The sequence below is a fragment of the Trachurus japonicus genome, chromosome 3 (genome assembly GCF_045865225.1).
Source record: "Trachurus japonicus isolate A0001 chromosome 3, Traja_1.0".
Lineage (NCBI taxonomy): Eukaryota > Metazoa > Chordata > Actinopteri > Carangiformes > Carangidae > Trachurus > Trachurus japonicus.
The window spans coordinates 10,274,925-10,291,322 of record NC_140909.1 but is presented as its reverse complement, the minus strand read 5'-3'; the positions used below and the strand labels follow the sequence as shown (position 1 = coordinate 10,291,322).

At 36.3% G+C, this 16,398-nt stretch overlaps 3 protein-coding genes across 3 annotated transcripts in view; all 3 read right to left on the bottom strand.

Moving 5' to 3' along the window:
- Positions 1-16,398, bottom strand: part of vat1l (vesicle amine transport 1-like) — a 321,886-nt gene that overhangs the window by 12,142 nt on the left and 293,346 nt on the right. The window lies entirely within an intron of this gene.
- bola3 (bolA family member 3) lies at positions 91-2,204 on the bottom strand. The gene is made up of 4 exons (XM_085760568.1): positions 2,000-2,204; positions 1,743-1,875; positions 936-1,024; positions 91-698 (listed from the first exon to the last, which is right to left on the bottom strand). The coding sequence occupies exons 1-4, from the start codon at positions 2,069-2,071 to the stop codon at positions 633-635; spliced, it is 360 nt and encodes a 119-aa protein (XP_085616694.1). The 5' UTR covers positions 2,072-2,204; the 3' UTR covers positions 91-632.
- LOC146989595 (uncharacterized) lies at positions 10,302-12,316 on the bottom strand. The gene is made up of 4 exons (XM_085773090.1): positions 12,220-12,316; positions 11,675-12,022; positions 11,500-11,559; positions 10,302-10,826 (listed from the first exon to the last, which is right to left on the bottom strand). Exons 1-4 carry the CDS (start codon positions 12,254-12,256, stop codon positions 10,672-10,674), a joined length of 600 nt encoding a protein of 199 aa, XP_085629216.1. The 5' UTR covers positions 12,257-12,316; the 3' UTR covers positions 10,302-10,671.

Here is a 16,398-nt window from a genome sequence, read left to right as displayed (position 1 = left end):
GCATAGATTAGTTAACCGATTTCAGTCTTACAATTACTTCTTTTTTTTCTTCTTCAAATCAGAAAGCTTCCATAGTCAATCGAGTAAGACGTGTGTGGGGAAAAGCAGCAGCTTTTTATTTCAACTTGAATTACTGGTGCACAGGTAGCATAAAATATATGGTCCATGTTCAATCAAATGGATTGTAACCTATTTGAATCAACTTTCATTGGACTGCAGCACAGACAGTGTGATCACAATGTGAATGACATTGAAAAGTAGTGCTCCTCTAATAGTTTTAAACAAGGTTCTGTGGCATAGCTTCAATATTCAAGTTGGTTTTATTATAACTTTCTCCACTGCTTTTTATGACACAAAAGTCATTTCAACCCTGAGAAGACCAACATGGCTAGACATTTTTCTGGCATATACCAAGTCGTTTTGTGCGTATTGTAGCCTTCACTGGTTGTATATATTATCTCAGAGGAGGAGATACCCTCACTGGTTAAAAAAATAGCTCAGTGTAATCTCTCATTCATTACACACTTCTCACTGTTAATGAGATTCATTTGCTACACAATCCTCTGTACATTCAAAGTAGATATAGGGTGAACAAAGGGGAAAGCTGTGGGACAACAGTGGGAGGATTTGCTCTAATGTTTTGGAACGTCAGTAAATATTCGCAGTCCGTGCATTCCTTGAATCTCGTCCTTGAGAGCCTGTGGAGGCACAAAACAACAGAAAAATCAATTATTATTTTAACAGGAACATCTTAAAATCTCAAGTGTGTGGTTGACAGATTGATACAGACCACATCAAACAAGTCCCAGTATAAGCTTCAGTAAAATTAATAAAACAAGGCCATCATAAACATGTTCCCAAAATGTAGTTTAGAGTTAATCTTTATTTTATCCTGTCACAGGAAACAAACTGAGCTGACTGTTACAGTAACTTACCTGATTCACTAGCTGATGTTGTTGCACCGTCCTCTTCCCTTTGAACTCACTGGACTCTATGTGGATCTCATACATGGCCCCACAACCTCCTAAACACAGCACAGGATCACACAAACAACACTGTCAGTTCCTAACTTTGTTATGACAATCTGCTGTCTACAAAATAATAAGAAATTGGTCTACATAATAATAGTTTATATATAGTAAGTATACTGATAAATAGGGATGTGTTGCACCAAAACCCATTGGTAATTAACTTTGTCAGTATTTATAAATTAAACCTGCTGTCATTTTACAGTCATGGACTGGGTTTCTTTTATTCAGTGTAAATATAAGTGTTTGGTGAAACAGGGTTAATTTCAGGAAAAATTGGGAAACCTGATGTTACAGACTTCATGGATGTTGGCCAGATGCAATAACTCACTACAAGAGTATAGTTTAACACTGCAGCTGCAACAATTAAGTGCTGAACTCAATAAATTACACTGAATAATTATCAGTATTTACGAATGGTCAATCTGTTATTCTGTGCTGTTTCCTGTCATATTAAACTAAATAATCTTTAGAGAACAATAGCCTACACATATTTTCACAATTTTCTGTGATGTAGGCTACTAATTTGATGATTAATCGAGCAATTGAGAAAACAATCGGCCGACTAATAGTTAGGCTAATGTTTAAATGTGTCACTTGCATCACTAATCCCAAATCCTGATGATGTGCCCTAGTTGTTGTTGTTGTTGTTATAATAAGAATAAACTGCACGCAGCCAGTCACGTGCTACATCGATCATTATTTATTGTTTACCTGAAATATCCACAACTTTGAGGGACGAGGCTGAAGGAAACTTCTCCTTCAGGACCTGTGCGATGCGGACCTCTCCGTCTGTCTCTGTGGACAGGTGTCTCTGCGCCGGGCTGCAACCGGCAGCGGCGGCGACCTGCAAACAGACAAGACACCGAGCAGCGGTCGGTCGGTCAGCGGTTACCATAACACCGGAGCTCCATGCAGAGACTCACCGGTAGAAACAGTAGCGATGTAAACAACATGAACGGTGCTTTTACCGGGTTGTTGCTGCGGAGGAACCGGAGAGCCGAGGTCACGGGGCCGGACAGACCGCGTTTACAAGCCAACATGATGATAACAGTGTGTTTTCTATCACAGGACGTTTTTACATCCACACCGCCGGTTACTCAACAAGTCATGTCGCGGCCGCACACAGCTTCGTCTCAGCGAGATGACGTCACACATCCGGGTACTTCACGGCTCTGGCGTAAACTGCGTGGCGAAAAATATGATTCGGGTCCAGCAGCCTCACATGTAGGCTACATCGACTGTAGGCCTATATTAAGAAGTGAGAAGAAATGTCTGCAACATTATTAACTTCCCTATTTCACCAGTTTTCTTATGGTCAACTCTTATCAGCTCCCTATGTGCCAAACCTCACTTAGCCTACATGTTTTTTCTACATCTGCTACAATTGAATAACACTGACACAAAGCATAGATAGATTGACTGATTTCAAGCTTATGACTACTTTTTTTTTTAAATCACAAAAACTTCCATAGTCAATCGAGTAGACTTGTGTGGGGAAAAGCAGCTGTTTTTATTTATTTTATCTCAACTTGCTACTGGTGCAGAGGCAGCATAAATATATGGTCTATGTTCAATCAAATGGACTGTAACCTATTTGAATAACATTTCATTGGACTGTAACACAGACGGTGTGATCACAATGTGAGTGAGTCTGGAAATTCAGATCCAGCCCATGGAACATAGCCCATAACATAGCTAATATCTGTAATCAGCAGCCTCTATTTAGCCTAATTTATTTCCATTATTTAATTTAAGCATACTGTTTATAAAATGTGAACAGAAATTTCTGCAATATTAGGCTAACTTCTTTAGCTATTTCACCAGTTTTCTTAAATGGTTTTAGAATGTTCAACTTATCAACTTCCTATTTCTTGCATAGTTTTTCATAATGTGCTAAACACTTTTATGTTTTTTTTCTCCATACAATTGCGTAGAATACCACCAAGCATGTGTTAATTGATTTCAGTCTGCTTTTTAATAAAGAAATTGAGATCTATATTGAAACAACTTTATCTTCAAAAAACAAAAAGGCACTTCACATAGAATATTTTCATCAATTTATCTTCCTGTGAAAACAGCACTTTCCGTTGTGTCTCATATTTCCTTATGTGCACATACACAGAGCATCTTATTGAAAGTGTCAGCAGGCTACAGCACAGTCGAGGTCTAGGCAGCAATACAATTTAAAAACATAAAATATTTTTTGATAATCATTATATATAATTGTGACATTTTTAATCATACATCATTATAAATACTACTCACAAAAGCAATATAATCAACAAGTCAGCAGATGTTTTTTCTGATGGTTCAAAGCTACAGATGTGTTATCAATAGAAATTATTTTAGTACTAGTTACATACAATTTCAGTTTCAATAAAAAAAACACTGTAAAATATATCTCTTAAGTTTAATCATTCAGCTTGAATGTAGGCTATATATGTCCATGATTGAAGCTGAGCTGAAATGATGCAGCTTCCACCACAGTCTTGAGCTATTAGATAACAGTGGAACAAATGAAGCATTGGAGGTCACAAATAAAACCACAAGACATTATTTCACATACAGTATAATGTTATGAAACCTTACTCAGGTAAACATTATTTCAAACTTTTAGTAGGCTACTTGAGCAAATGTCCCATTACTTACTAACATCAAGCAAAGTAAAAATGAACATACCATCAGCCAACGTTCAGCCAGTGTTTCTGTTTCTTTTTCTTACATATAAGGCAACACCTACTAGAACTGCAAGAGCTGTATATGCTGCAGTTGTTATCAATCCAGTGGGATGGTGACATCTAGCCCATTTCCGCCTCGGACCTTTTGGTGGGCTTTTAGGTCCTATGAAGATGGTACATAAATATCTGTAGGTCATGTCTGGTACAACTCAGTAAACTTGTTCATGTTCAGGTCAATGCCAAGTACTTGTTTATCAGAGTTTTCCCCAACATGCTTGATACACAAATGAAAATACAGGTATAAGCCTACTGCACATGACACAGTCCAGCCCAGATGATTTGTTATTCTGTTATTACATTCTCATCTCAGGGTTATAAATGTATGTTTAGTCAAATAAACTAAACTAAAAAATAAGTTACAGGTCATCATCCAATCATTAACATTGTCAGTCTGAAATAGTCAGGTGACACAAACACAATTGCAAGCAAATAAAGAAGGCGTATTGTGTTATGATTACAAATCACAGAGCTAGCCCTAAGTTTAAATAGAATGATAATTTTGTGATTTACATTTAGGCCTACTGTTATAGTCCATCTTCTGGTATAGTGAGACAATAGTTGGATCGCAATTTTTGGTTACCAATTCATACGTTTCATAACTGTGATGCAAAATAACAGCTGGCACTAGCTTTTTAAAATATATATAGGCCTATGTGGTAACAGTTCATTTTTGAGAATGCAAACTCTGAACAACTTATTATTTGACATACCTGCAGGAGTTAGGACATTTCTCTCTCCTTCAGGGTTCTTGGTTAAATTCAAGACAGTGTGTTCTGTGGAAAAATACTGCATGTATAAGTGCATCAGTACCACAACCACAAGTCACTTATGATTACTCCCCTTTGACCAAATAACTTAAAGAAAAATAAAGACATTTGACCTCTGAGAGAACTTACTAGGCAAGTCAGTTTTGGTCTGAATGTCCAATCTGATGGTGACAGTGTCATTCTCCTCTGCCTGATAAACGATCTCAGTGTCTGTGATTACAAACATTCCTGTATAGATGAGAGACAGAGACAAGAGTGGTCACAGTTTTGGTGGTAGCTACTCAGAGACTGAATCCAGGGACCAAATTTAACACAGTTATGCACAGTATCATTTTAGGGTACAAGGGGCCATCAAATTAAGTATGAATCATATCTTAAAAAAGAAAAAAGAAAGAAAACCAACCACTTATAGAGAACAGTATGACCAGAATCCACATCATTCTCCCTGTGAAAAGACACCAAAAAATAATGAGGAATAATCAGGCAATACTAGTTTGACATTTTTGGAGGAGAAGATCAAGTCTGAGCTGTAAATATTTAGCTACAACCTGGCACTGGTCAGATTATCTTAAAATAAATCAGGAAACAATTCCATTCTAATTCAAATGAGTGGATTATGTTGCCCATCATTGGCCTATCTTCGCCAATTGTATAACTACTAATGTTATTATAATCAGTCAATTAATCATCAGTGTAGGTTGGAGACAATCTCTGTCCTCAAAGAGACAAATGTGTCTGGTCTAACAATCAAATATTACACATGGTGGATTTCTCCTCCCATCAGACAATAAGCTTTACACTGCAGGTCATTCTAACTTAACTGGGAAAAAAAACAAGCTGAATAGAATATGTTTTTAAGTAGAGAATGTGAATCCTATTTAACTGTCCATTCAGGAAATCTATAGTCTTCACTTTTCGCTTCACAAATAAAATAAGTTGTAAATGTTGTTCACAAATGCTCTTCATTTATTTGTACATGTATTCACATAATGTGTTGTGGATTATGGAATTTGTGTGTTTGTTGATCCATCATATTCATATATAAAATATAAGATATCTTTGTGAGTTTACAAATTCAGGTTTTGTATTTGTTGTATTTATTGCTTTCATACAAATAATACTGACATAAATCTACTTCAAGATAAAGTTGGACGACAAAGGTGTAAATAGATTGCTCAGTGAATGTATATTTGTAAATTAGTAAATTTTGAATATGGTAAAACCATGTCTTACCTACTTTTTTATGTGTCTTAAAAGTTTCAGTTGAGCGGCAAGATCCGGCAACACAGAAGCAGATGAACACACACCTGTCATGATATGTTTTGAATGTTAAGGAACTACAACAACACACCTCGAAGATGAATTGTAAGGTTATTTAAAGAAAGTAACAGAATGTGTTACAATCTACACACCAATAAAGGAATAAACATCCACTACTTACACAAGAAATTACATCGGAGATGAAGCCATGTGTCAGAATCAGGAAGTGAGACAACGTGAGGAGTAAACACTTTTCCTTTCGATTCTAAAACCACATTACAAAAACATTGCTGAATGGACCAGATATCCCCTTCAGACCCGCATTTTTTTGGCTGAGCAAAAAAAATTTTTTTTATGTATTCTGACTCCTCTCAAACATAAAAAACAAAGTGGAAAAAAAATTTTTTTGCTAACTCATGTTTTTAATAGTATTTTTTCATGTCCATTCCAATGGACGCCAGGACTAAAAGGCTGTAAAATGTCAGAAAAACTTAAGAAAAATAAGGTTGTGTTTTTCCACATAGTAATCAATCAGTTATGACCTAAACATCTGGAACTGGATGTTTGCATGGTTTTGAGTTTGTGTGCAGTTCTAAACATGTACATCAACTTGATAGAAGCCTGCAAGAAGAGAGGAGGATGTCGCACTTGTCACAAAATATGTGTTTTTTCATGTATAGTCTTCATCTGGTAGCCTCGTTGTTTTCATCATAATCTGGCATGTCAACCATGTTATACTGCACTTTAGGTAGAATATAGGTACAGTGGCAAGAAATAGTATGAACCCTTTGGAATTTCCTAGTTTTCTGCATTAATTGCTTTGCTTTCCATTGCAGGCCTGACGTTTGCCACTCCACAACACTAATGGGAAAATATTTTGTCGACTGTTGAAACTAAGATTTAATTTTTTGTATTTATTTTTTAAAGTAAAAGTTTATCAAGACTTCCTACAGGATAATGTCAGGGTGGCTGTCCACTAGCTGAATTCAGTAGAATAGTGTGATGCAGCAGGACAATGAGCCTAAACATTGAAGTAAATCTACAACCTAGATAATCTAGAGTAGCTTCAAAAAAAGAAAATCCACCTTTGGGAATGGCCCAGTCAGAGCCCAGACCTGAATCCAATAGGGATGCTATGGAATGATCTCCATTCACACCAGACATCCTAAGAACATGGCTGAGCTGAAGCAGTTCTGTAAGGACCAATGGTGTTGTGCAGTTCTGATCTGCAGCTACAGGAAACGTTTGGTTGAGGTTTTTGCTGCCAAAGGAGGTTCAACCGTGTATTAAATCCAAGGGTTCACTTACTTCTTCCACCTGCACTGTGAATGTTTATTGGACATGTTCAATGAAGACATGAACTATTATAATTGTGTGGAATTAGGTTAAGCACATCGTGTTTGTTTATACTTGTGACTTAGATGATCGGATCACATTGAATGGCTAATTAATGCAGAAAACTAAGAAATTCCATATTTGTTCTTGCCACTGTATACAGTATATTGTTTGATGTCTTCATAGGGTCTATGGGATGATCCTCATCAATTGGAGCATTCTAAAAAGGACGTGCCCATGATTGTAGTGAATGGCCTGTGACGCCACTTCATTTCTTCCTTCCTTGCTACTGTCATCTCCTCCTGTCCTCCTCTTTCACTATACTGTCTGTCTCCTCTACCTCAATCTCATCTGCCACATAAGTTCTTCTGGCATGCATGTACTATAACCTCTCCACTGTCCCTCTCTGAATCTAATAACAAAACAATCACATTTGAACTCATTTTATGTATTCTCACTCTCGAATACTTATCCATTCCATTTAGATAAGACATTAAATTGATGAAAACCACATACTAAGAATTAAAAAATGTCTTAATTTCTAAACTTAGGCCTACCACCTATCTCACTCCTGGTAACATCCTCCTCATTGCCTGAATTCATGGAGTCAAGTTCAGATTTACGAGACGTTTAAGGGAGTCTTTGACACTCATTATTATGATTATGAGAACATTATGAACAAAAAATATATATTAAAAATGTTATAATCATGAATAAATAAACTGTTACACCATGCTTTACCTATGAAAAGCTTACAGGTATTTTGTTTCTTTATATACTGACACTAAGCATTTGAGTGTTGGCTTACCTCGCCTAACTCCTGATGTCCACTGCAATGGACATTGGACTTTGAAAAAATCCTACAAATTAATGATATGATATTTGTTTAAAATAACTTCAAATATTATGACTTTTAACAGTTAAAAGTATACTGACAGCAAATTGCTTTGGCCAGCATGAACATAAATGTATATTTTTGACTGAAAATGGGCGCTTCCTCCTCCCTCTCTGCAGTCGGTCCACCATGCTTGTCTTGTCCGATGTCTGTCACTCTCTCAGAGTGTGCTCAAAGTCATAACATGATTGTGGTTGGATAATCAGGACCCAATCAGTAACTAGCATTGCTGACATCATTGAATTACAGAGTATTTATTTGTTTAGAGACAGAAATATGTCATGTCCATTCCAATGGACGCAGGGTCTGAAGGGGATATGACTAAGCACCATAAACCTGTAGGCCGAGTTGACGAGACAAAAGGAAGTCAAGAAAAAACACAAGAGAAGATACTATTTGTGTTATGGCTCATTGCATGCCTGGCCCAGACTTCTTTTTGGCCTCCAGACTCTTTGCAAACAAAATAATGTTTTACTACAATCACAAAATAAAAATAACCATCAATTTCTCAGTGTAACTGTAAAATACACTGAATACACACTTTCATAAAGAGTTTTATATGTATTTTGAGTGGACATAAAGTCAGATATTGACAGCATTTGAGGTTCTTATGCAGTTAGGGCCCTGGTGAATAGTGCTAATGGTTCAGTTCATTTGCTTAGTTGAATGTCCATAAATGATTTGACTCTTTAATTGCACAGATGTGGATGTTGAGAAGTTGTAATCCATCATGTCATTAAAAAAGCAGTAAGACTGGGGTAACAGCTGAGACAGAATTCATTTGAACACAGCTCTCTATCAGTGAGCTGATACTGTGTTGTATGGACAGCAAAGCAGTAAAAATGAGATACACAAACAGGGTTATGCAGCTGGTTGCACCGTACTTATCACCTCTGAGCTGAAACTATTTTTTACAGTTCTCTCTTGTATCGTCTTAAATTCTTTGGGAATTGTTTTCCAACTTTTCTAACTGTTAAAGTAGCACTATCGCAAATACAGCAGTAGCCTAATAGCAATAAACTGCGTTGCGAAAAATATGATTCGGGTCCAGCAGCCTCATGTTATTTAATTCATTTAAATTGTCGACTTTATAAAAAAAAAAGTGAAAAGAAATGTCAGCAACATTATTTACTTCTCCAGTTCACCAATTTTCTGTTCAACTCAAACTACAGTATGGAATTTCTTATTTCTTGCATGGTTTTGCATAGGTCTACGTGCCAAACCTCACTTACATGTTTTTTTTCTCCATACAATTGAATAACACTGACATCAAGCAGAGGCATTAACTGATTCCAGTCTTATAATGACTTTTTTTCAAATCACAAAAGCTTCAATTGTCAATTGAGTAAGAAATGTGTGGGGAAGGGATTTTTATTGCAACTTGAATAGGTAGCATTAATATATGGCCCATGTTAAATAAAATGGATTGGAACCTATTTGAATAACCTTTTGTTGTGTGTCGACAGTGTGATCACAATGTGAATGACATGAAAATCCAGATCCAGCACATGGACCTATAAGAAGAACATAACATCATATAATAGATCCACGATCAAGCAGCCATATACTATTTAGCCTAATTTATTTCAATTATTTAATTTAAGCAGTGACTGTATATAAAAGTGAACAGAAATGTCTGTAATATTATTGACTAACTTATTTCACCAAAGAATTTCATAGAATGTTGAACTCAAACCACAGTATGACAGGGACTTTCTCATCAACTTCCTATTTCTTGCATGGTTTTCATGAATGTGCTGAACCTCACTTTCATGTTTGTTTTTTCCCCAATAACACTAACACTAAGCATAGATGTGTTAACTGATTTCAGTCTTACAATGACTGTTTTTAACAAAGAAATTGATATTAAAACAACTTTATCTTCAAAAAACAAAACATTTTAATCTTTTCATCCAAGTCCTTTGCATCTTTAGTCTACCTATAGCCTAGTAGATGAGGAAAAAATCTGATATCAATTTGAATGTGCACTTCATTTCTTAGCAAATTATCTTCCTGTGAAAACAGCACTTTCCTTTGACTGAACAATTTTTCAACTGCCGTACTACCATATTCCTAAAAACAGTAAAGGACAGTAAAGATACAAGGCAGCAATGAAGCAGAATATAAAGTTTAATAGTTGAAAAAGATGTACAATAATATCTTGATAATTATTATATCCTCCTGTATATAAATACACACAACAATAAAATACAATCCACACATCAGCAGAGATTTATTCTGATGGTCCATAGCTAGGCTACATATTGGCTGATAAGCTCTGTGCAATCAGCAAACATTATTTTAGTGCTTATTATATTTGATTGTAACACTGTTGCAACTAAGTTTTGATGAAACTCATTAATCATCAAAAGACAACTGTTCATATTCACCCTATAAAAATGTGCAAATTTGATTAGTTACTTCCCAGCCCTGAGCTGAAACGATGCAGCGTCCACCTGTAGGATTGGCAGTGCTCAATACAGATGAATCATCAAAACACATTAATAAGACCACACATTTCCCACCTAAACTCACTCAAGCAAACATTTTAAAGCACTACCCCTTATTTACCTTATTTCAAAATGTTGGTCAAGTAGCCTACAGTACTTTCCATCACTAACAACCTTGATGTTGTAGATCTCCGTTCAGCCAATGTTGCAATGGAGCAGCTGAGCCACAACATATACACCATAAGCTATTAGACATCCAAGAGCCACAGCTGCTAAAACTGGTCCAACACTTCCAGAATCATCACATTTATGTTGTTTCTGAGGTGGCCCTTCTGGTGGGGTTTTAACTCCTGTATGAAGATGGTACATAAATGTTTGTATGTGATGTTTCATACAACTCAGTAAACTCCATGTCAAGTGCCTTTTATATGACTAGAAAAAAGTTACATGACACACACAACTGGAAGCAAGTAAATGAGGTGTATTATAATCAAAAATTGTCTTAAAGCAGAAGTAAGCGATCCGGTCGTTTTGGCTAACTTCTTGTCAGCCGATGGAGTTAGCAGTCCCCACCCTCGTCCCTACGTCACCACATTCACGCGCATCCCTTGGCTGCACACACAGAGAGGACCGCCCCTTTATGCCGTTCTCTCTCCTCATTGGATAAAGGTTGTAGGATACAAGGAAAGTTTTCTCCTCGGCTCACAGCAGAACAGAGTGACTGACAGACCAGTGTTTCGGACCAAACACTCTATGTAAGTGATTGCTGTCGGAAGATATAACTATTTAAGACTTATATTAACACAAATATTCCGCTTACTTCTGCTTTAAGTTTATATAGAATCATAATTTTGCGATTTACATGTACTTAAATCTTATGGGTCAGTCCTCTGGTATCATATGAAATACCTTAAAGTTTAGTAACTGTGATTACAGCTGGCACTTGATACATAGTATTTGTTCTTTTTAAATATAACTGTCAGTTTGTTTTTGTGAATCTCTCTCAAACATTATTTTACCTACCTGCAGTTTTGACTCGGTTCTCTTCACTAATGGTTTGGGTTATACTCAGGACAAAGTGTTCTGTGGGGAATACAAGTACATCAGTAACACACCATCACAGGTCACAAAGTATTATACCCTCTTTATAAAATAATGTGAAGAAATGTAAATTTTGACATCTGCAGAGAGAACTTACCAGAGGTCTTGAATGCCCATTTCTTCTTGGTCTTGTCATAAACAGCCAGATCACACCTGTAATTTCCAGAGTCTTCAGCTGTGACTCTGGACACATGAAGTCTGATCTGTCCTTCTCTGAGAGCTTCTCTGTCAAGCAGAACCCGTCCTGCAAACTGCTGATGCTGAGACTCTGGGACGTCATCTCCATTTACCATGTGATACAAAACTTTTAGAGGCTTTGATGAGGCAGAGCAAAAAATGTTGATGAGAGACATGTCAGCTTTGGTCTGAATGTCCCATCTGATGGTGATGCTGTCATTCTCCTCTGCCTGATAGAAGGTTTCAGTGTCTGTGATAACAATTATCCCTAAGATGAGAGAGGGGAGCAAAGAGGCACAGGAGGGACATTGGTAACTGTTATTGGTGACAATATAGAGACTGAATTCAACAACCAAATTTATCATGTGCTGTAGAGTCATGCACAATGTCATTTGAGAGTTGGAGGTATACCTTCAAATGAAGTAGCCTATGAATCATCTTAAAATGAAAAGAATGAAAACAAACCGCTCATAGAGATCAGTAGGACCAGAATCCACATCATTACCCTGTGAGAAGACACAAAAATAATGAGGAATTATAAGGAATAATCAGGGAATAGTTTTCCGAGTTTTCTTCAAAAACATCAGTTTGGTTTCTTAAATCAAATCAAATCAAATCAAATCAAATCAAATCAACTTTATTTATATGGCACTTTTCATACATTGTAACATCTTAATTTGAATTTAATTCCCTACATCATGTAAACTATATCAATCCACTCCTTTATTGTTGGTTTGTCTTCTTATTTCTGGTCAAAGCTTCCTTCTTGTATCCCACTAACAACAGCCTCAAACGGTATTTGTCCCGTTTTGTATATTCAAGTCCATCTAGATAAGCTAACACAGGTAACCTACATGACTTTGAAAGTTTAAAACATTTTCCTTTTTAAAAACAGCCTCCAGGACCCAAGAATCTCTCTCCTAAATGGATCCACAGAGGGGCAACTCCAAAAAAATTATGAAAATGATTTACTGATGTGTTTCCACAGGACCTCCAACAGCCAGTCCGATTTGAGTAGTAGTTGGTCTACTCTCGACTGAAACGGAGCAATTGACTATAATGCGTCTATCCCGAGCATATGGCGGACTAACAGAATAACAACAAGATAATAAACATTACATTACGACTTACCCAACAAGAAATTACATCTTGACAACGGGGATGAATCCAGTGGTCTGTGTCAGACCAGGAAGAGTTTGAGAGATAACCGTATCTAGGCGAAACATTTTTTCCTTTCGGTTCCAAACATGGCCAGTCTTAAAGGGATATTTCAACATTTTGGTAAATTCGCCTATTGCCATAAACCTTTATTCCTAGTTGACGAAACATAAGAAAAAATAGAAGAAAAAAAACTACAAACATAAGTTGCAATAAGATACACATTAAAATACAAGTGTGTACCTATTAAATGTGGGTGCCCTCTGCCCTGCTTTTTCGTCATGTGAACCTGATCTGCACTGAGGGTGGAGCTCCGTGTGAACTGATGTTCAGACAAACTTCCTGTCTTGTTGGTTTGAGGGTGGAGGTTAGACAACTGCTTTCAGCTTTGTTTGAGCTATATATGATCATTTTTGGTGAATGCTCTTTGTGTAATGACCCATTGCATGGCCGGCGCAGACTTCTGCTATTCGTTCTTTTTGGCCTCCAGACTCTTTGTAACAAACTTTTCTTTTCTTTTTACTGGAATCACAAAATAGAAAATAATCATCAGTTTCTCAGTGTAATTGTAATATGTATTCTGCTTCTATAAGGAGTTTTATGTAGCTAGATCAAAATACTGCACATACATGGCATTTGAGGTATATGCACAGGGTCATAGGGCACTCAGATGGAAGGTGCCAATGGTTGAGTCCACTTGTTGACTTGCTTAGTTGAATGTTCACAATGCTAATATCTCTAGACTCTGTAATTGCACAAACCATCATCAAAGCATTGATTGACTGATTTCAATCTTGCAATGACTATTTTTTAAATCACAAAAGCTTCTATAGTCAATTGAGTAAGACTTGTGTGGGGAAAAGCAGCTGTTTTTATTAATTTATTTTTATCTCAACTTGCTACTGGTGCAGAGGCAACATAAATATATGGTCCATGTTCAATCAAATGGACTGTAACCTATATGAATAACATTTCATTGGACTGTAACACAGACAGTGTGATCACACTATGTGAGTGACACTGAAAATCCAGATATGGAACATAACATTAGATCCATAATCCAGCAGTATCTATTTAGCCTAATTTATTACAATTAATTAATTTAAGCATAAACTGTTTATAAAAGTGAACAGAAATGTCTGCAATATTATTAACTTATTTATTTAACCAGTTTTCTAAAATGGTTTTAGAATGTTCAACTTAAACATGAGAGGGACTTATCAACTTCCTATTTCTTGCATAGTTTTGCATAAATGTGGTGAAACTCACTTTCATGTTTTTTTTTCTTTCCATACAATTGAATAACAACTGATTTCAGTCTTACAATAACTGCTTTTTAACAAAGACATTGAGATCTATATTAAAACAACTTTATCTTCAAAAAAAAAAGCAATCAAAACTGACATAATAGATTAGTAGATTGGGGATATAACAAACAATCTAATATCAATTTTAATATGCAATTCATGTAGAATATTTCCAGCAATTTATCTTCCTGTCAAAACAGCACTTTCCGTTGTCTCTCATATTTCCTTATATTAAAATGTGCACACAGAGCATCTTATTGACAGTGTCAGCAGGCTACAGGCACAGAGATCTGAGGCAGCAATCAAGCAAAATACAATTTAATAGCTGAAAAAACAACATATTTTTGATAATCATTATCATTTTTACATCATTATAAATACTCACAAAAGCAATATAATCAACAAGTCAGCAGACTTATGTTATGTTATGTTATGTTATGTTATGTTATGTTATGTTATGTTATGTTATGTTATGTTATGTTATGTTATGTTATGTTATGTTATGTTTATTTATTTGATATGGACATCACAAATACATTGAGACTGCTTCAGTGGACAGACCAGATGCTTTGCTTGAGTGTGAGTGTAAAACTGAACATACCATCAGCCAATGTTCAGCAGTTTCTGTATACATATAAGGCAACACCTACTAGAATTGCAAGAGCTGTATATGCTGCAGCTGTTATCAATCCACGATGCTGACATCTAGCCCATTTCCGCCTCGGACCTTTTGGTGGGCTTTCAGCTCCTACATGAAGATGGTACATAAATATCTGTAGGTCATGTCTGGTACAACTCAGTAAACTTAGAATAGTTGTTAACTGCTTCTTGTATGATGCATTTCAGGTCAATGCCAAGTATACCTGTTTCTCAGAGTTTTCTCCACAAATGAAAATACAGGTATAAGCCTACTGTACATGACACAGTCCAGCCCAGATGATTTGTTATTCTGTTATTACATTATTATTTAGTCAAATAAACTTAACTAAAAAGTAAGTTACAGGTCATCATCCAATCATTAACATTGTCAGTCTGAAATAGTCAGGTGACACACAAACACAATTGTTGTATTGTGTTATGATTACAAATCATACTGCTAGCCCTATAGAATGATCATGATTTACATGTACTATTATAGTATCTGGTATGATGGTGAGACAATAGTTGGATCGCAATTCTGGTCTTATTACTAATTCATATGTTTCATGACTGTGATGCAAAATAACAGCTGGCACTAGCTTTTTAAAATATATATATATATAACTGTGGTAACAGTTCATTTTTGAGAATGCAAACCTTGAACATCTCACAAACATTATTTGACATACCTGCAGGAGTTCGGACATTTTTCTTTCCTTCAGTGGTCTTGGTTACATTCAAGACAAAGTGTTCTGCGGAAAAATACTGCATGTATAAGTGCATCACAACCACAAGTCACTTATGATTACTCCCCTTTGACCAAATAACTTGTAGAAAGAAAAAAAAGACATTTGACCTCTGAGAGAACTTACTAGAAGTCATGAGGGCCAGTTTCTCCATGATCTTGTCATAAACAGCCAGTTCACAGATGTATTTTCCTGAGTCTTCAGCTGTGACTCTGGACACATTAAGTCTGATCTGTCCTTCTCCGTCAAACTGAACCCGTCCTGCAAAGTGCTGATCCTGAGACTCTGGGATGTCATTTCCATTTTCCATGTGATACAAAACTTTTAGCGGTTTTGACAGGAAAAAGCACTTAATGTTGAGAGATATGTCGATTTTGGTCTGAATGTCCAATCTGATGGTGACGATGTCATTCACCTCTGCCTGATAAACAATCTCAGTGTCTGTGATTACAAACATTCCTGTATAGATGAGAGACAGGGACAGAGAGACAAGAGTGGTCACGGTTTTATCATGTACACACAGAGTCATGCACAGTGCCATTTGAAGGTACGAGGGGCCTTCAAATTAAGTGTGAATCATATCCTAGAATTAAAAAAGAAAAAAAGAAAGAAAACCAACCAGAGATCAGTATGACCATAATCCACATCATTCTCCCTGTGGGAGGACAGAAAAAAAAAATAATAAGGAATAATCAAGCAATAGTTTGACATTTTTAGAGGAGAAGATCAAGTCTGAGCGGAGGAGAAGATCAAGTCTGAGCTGTAGAATATTTAGCTACAACCTGGCACTGGTC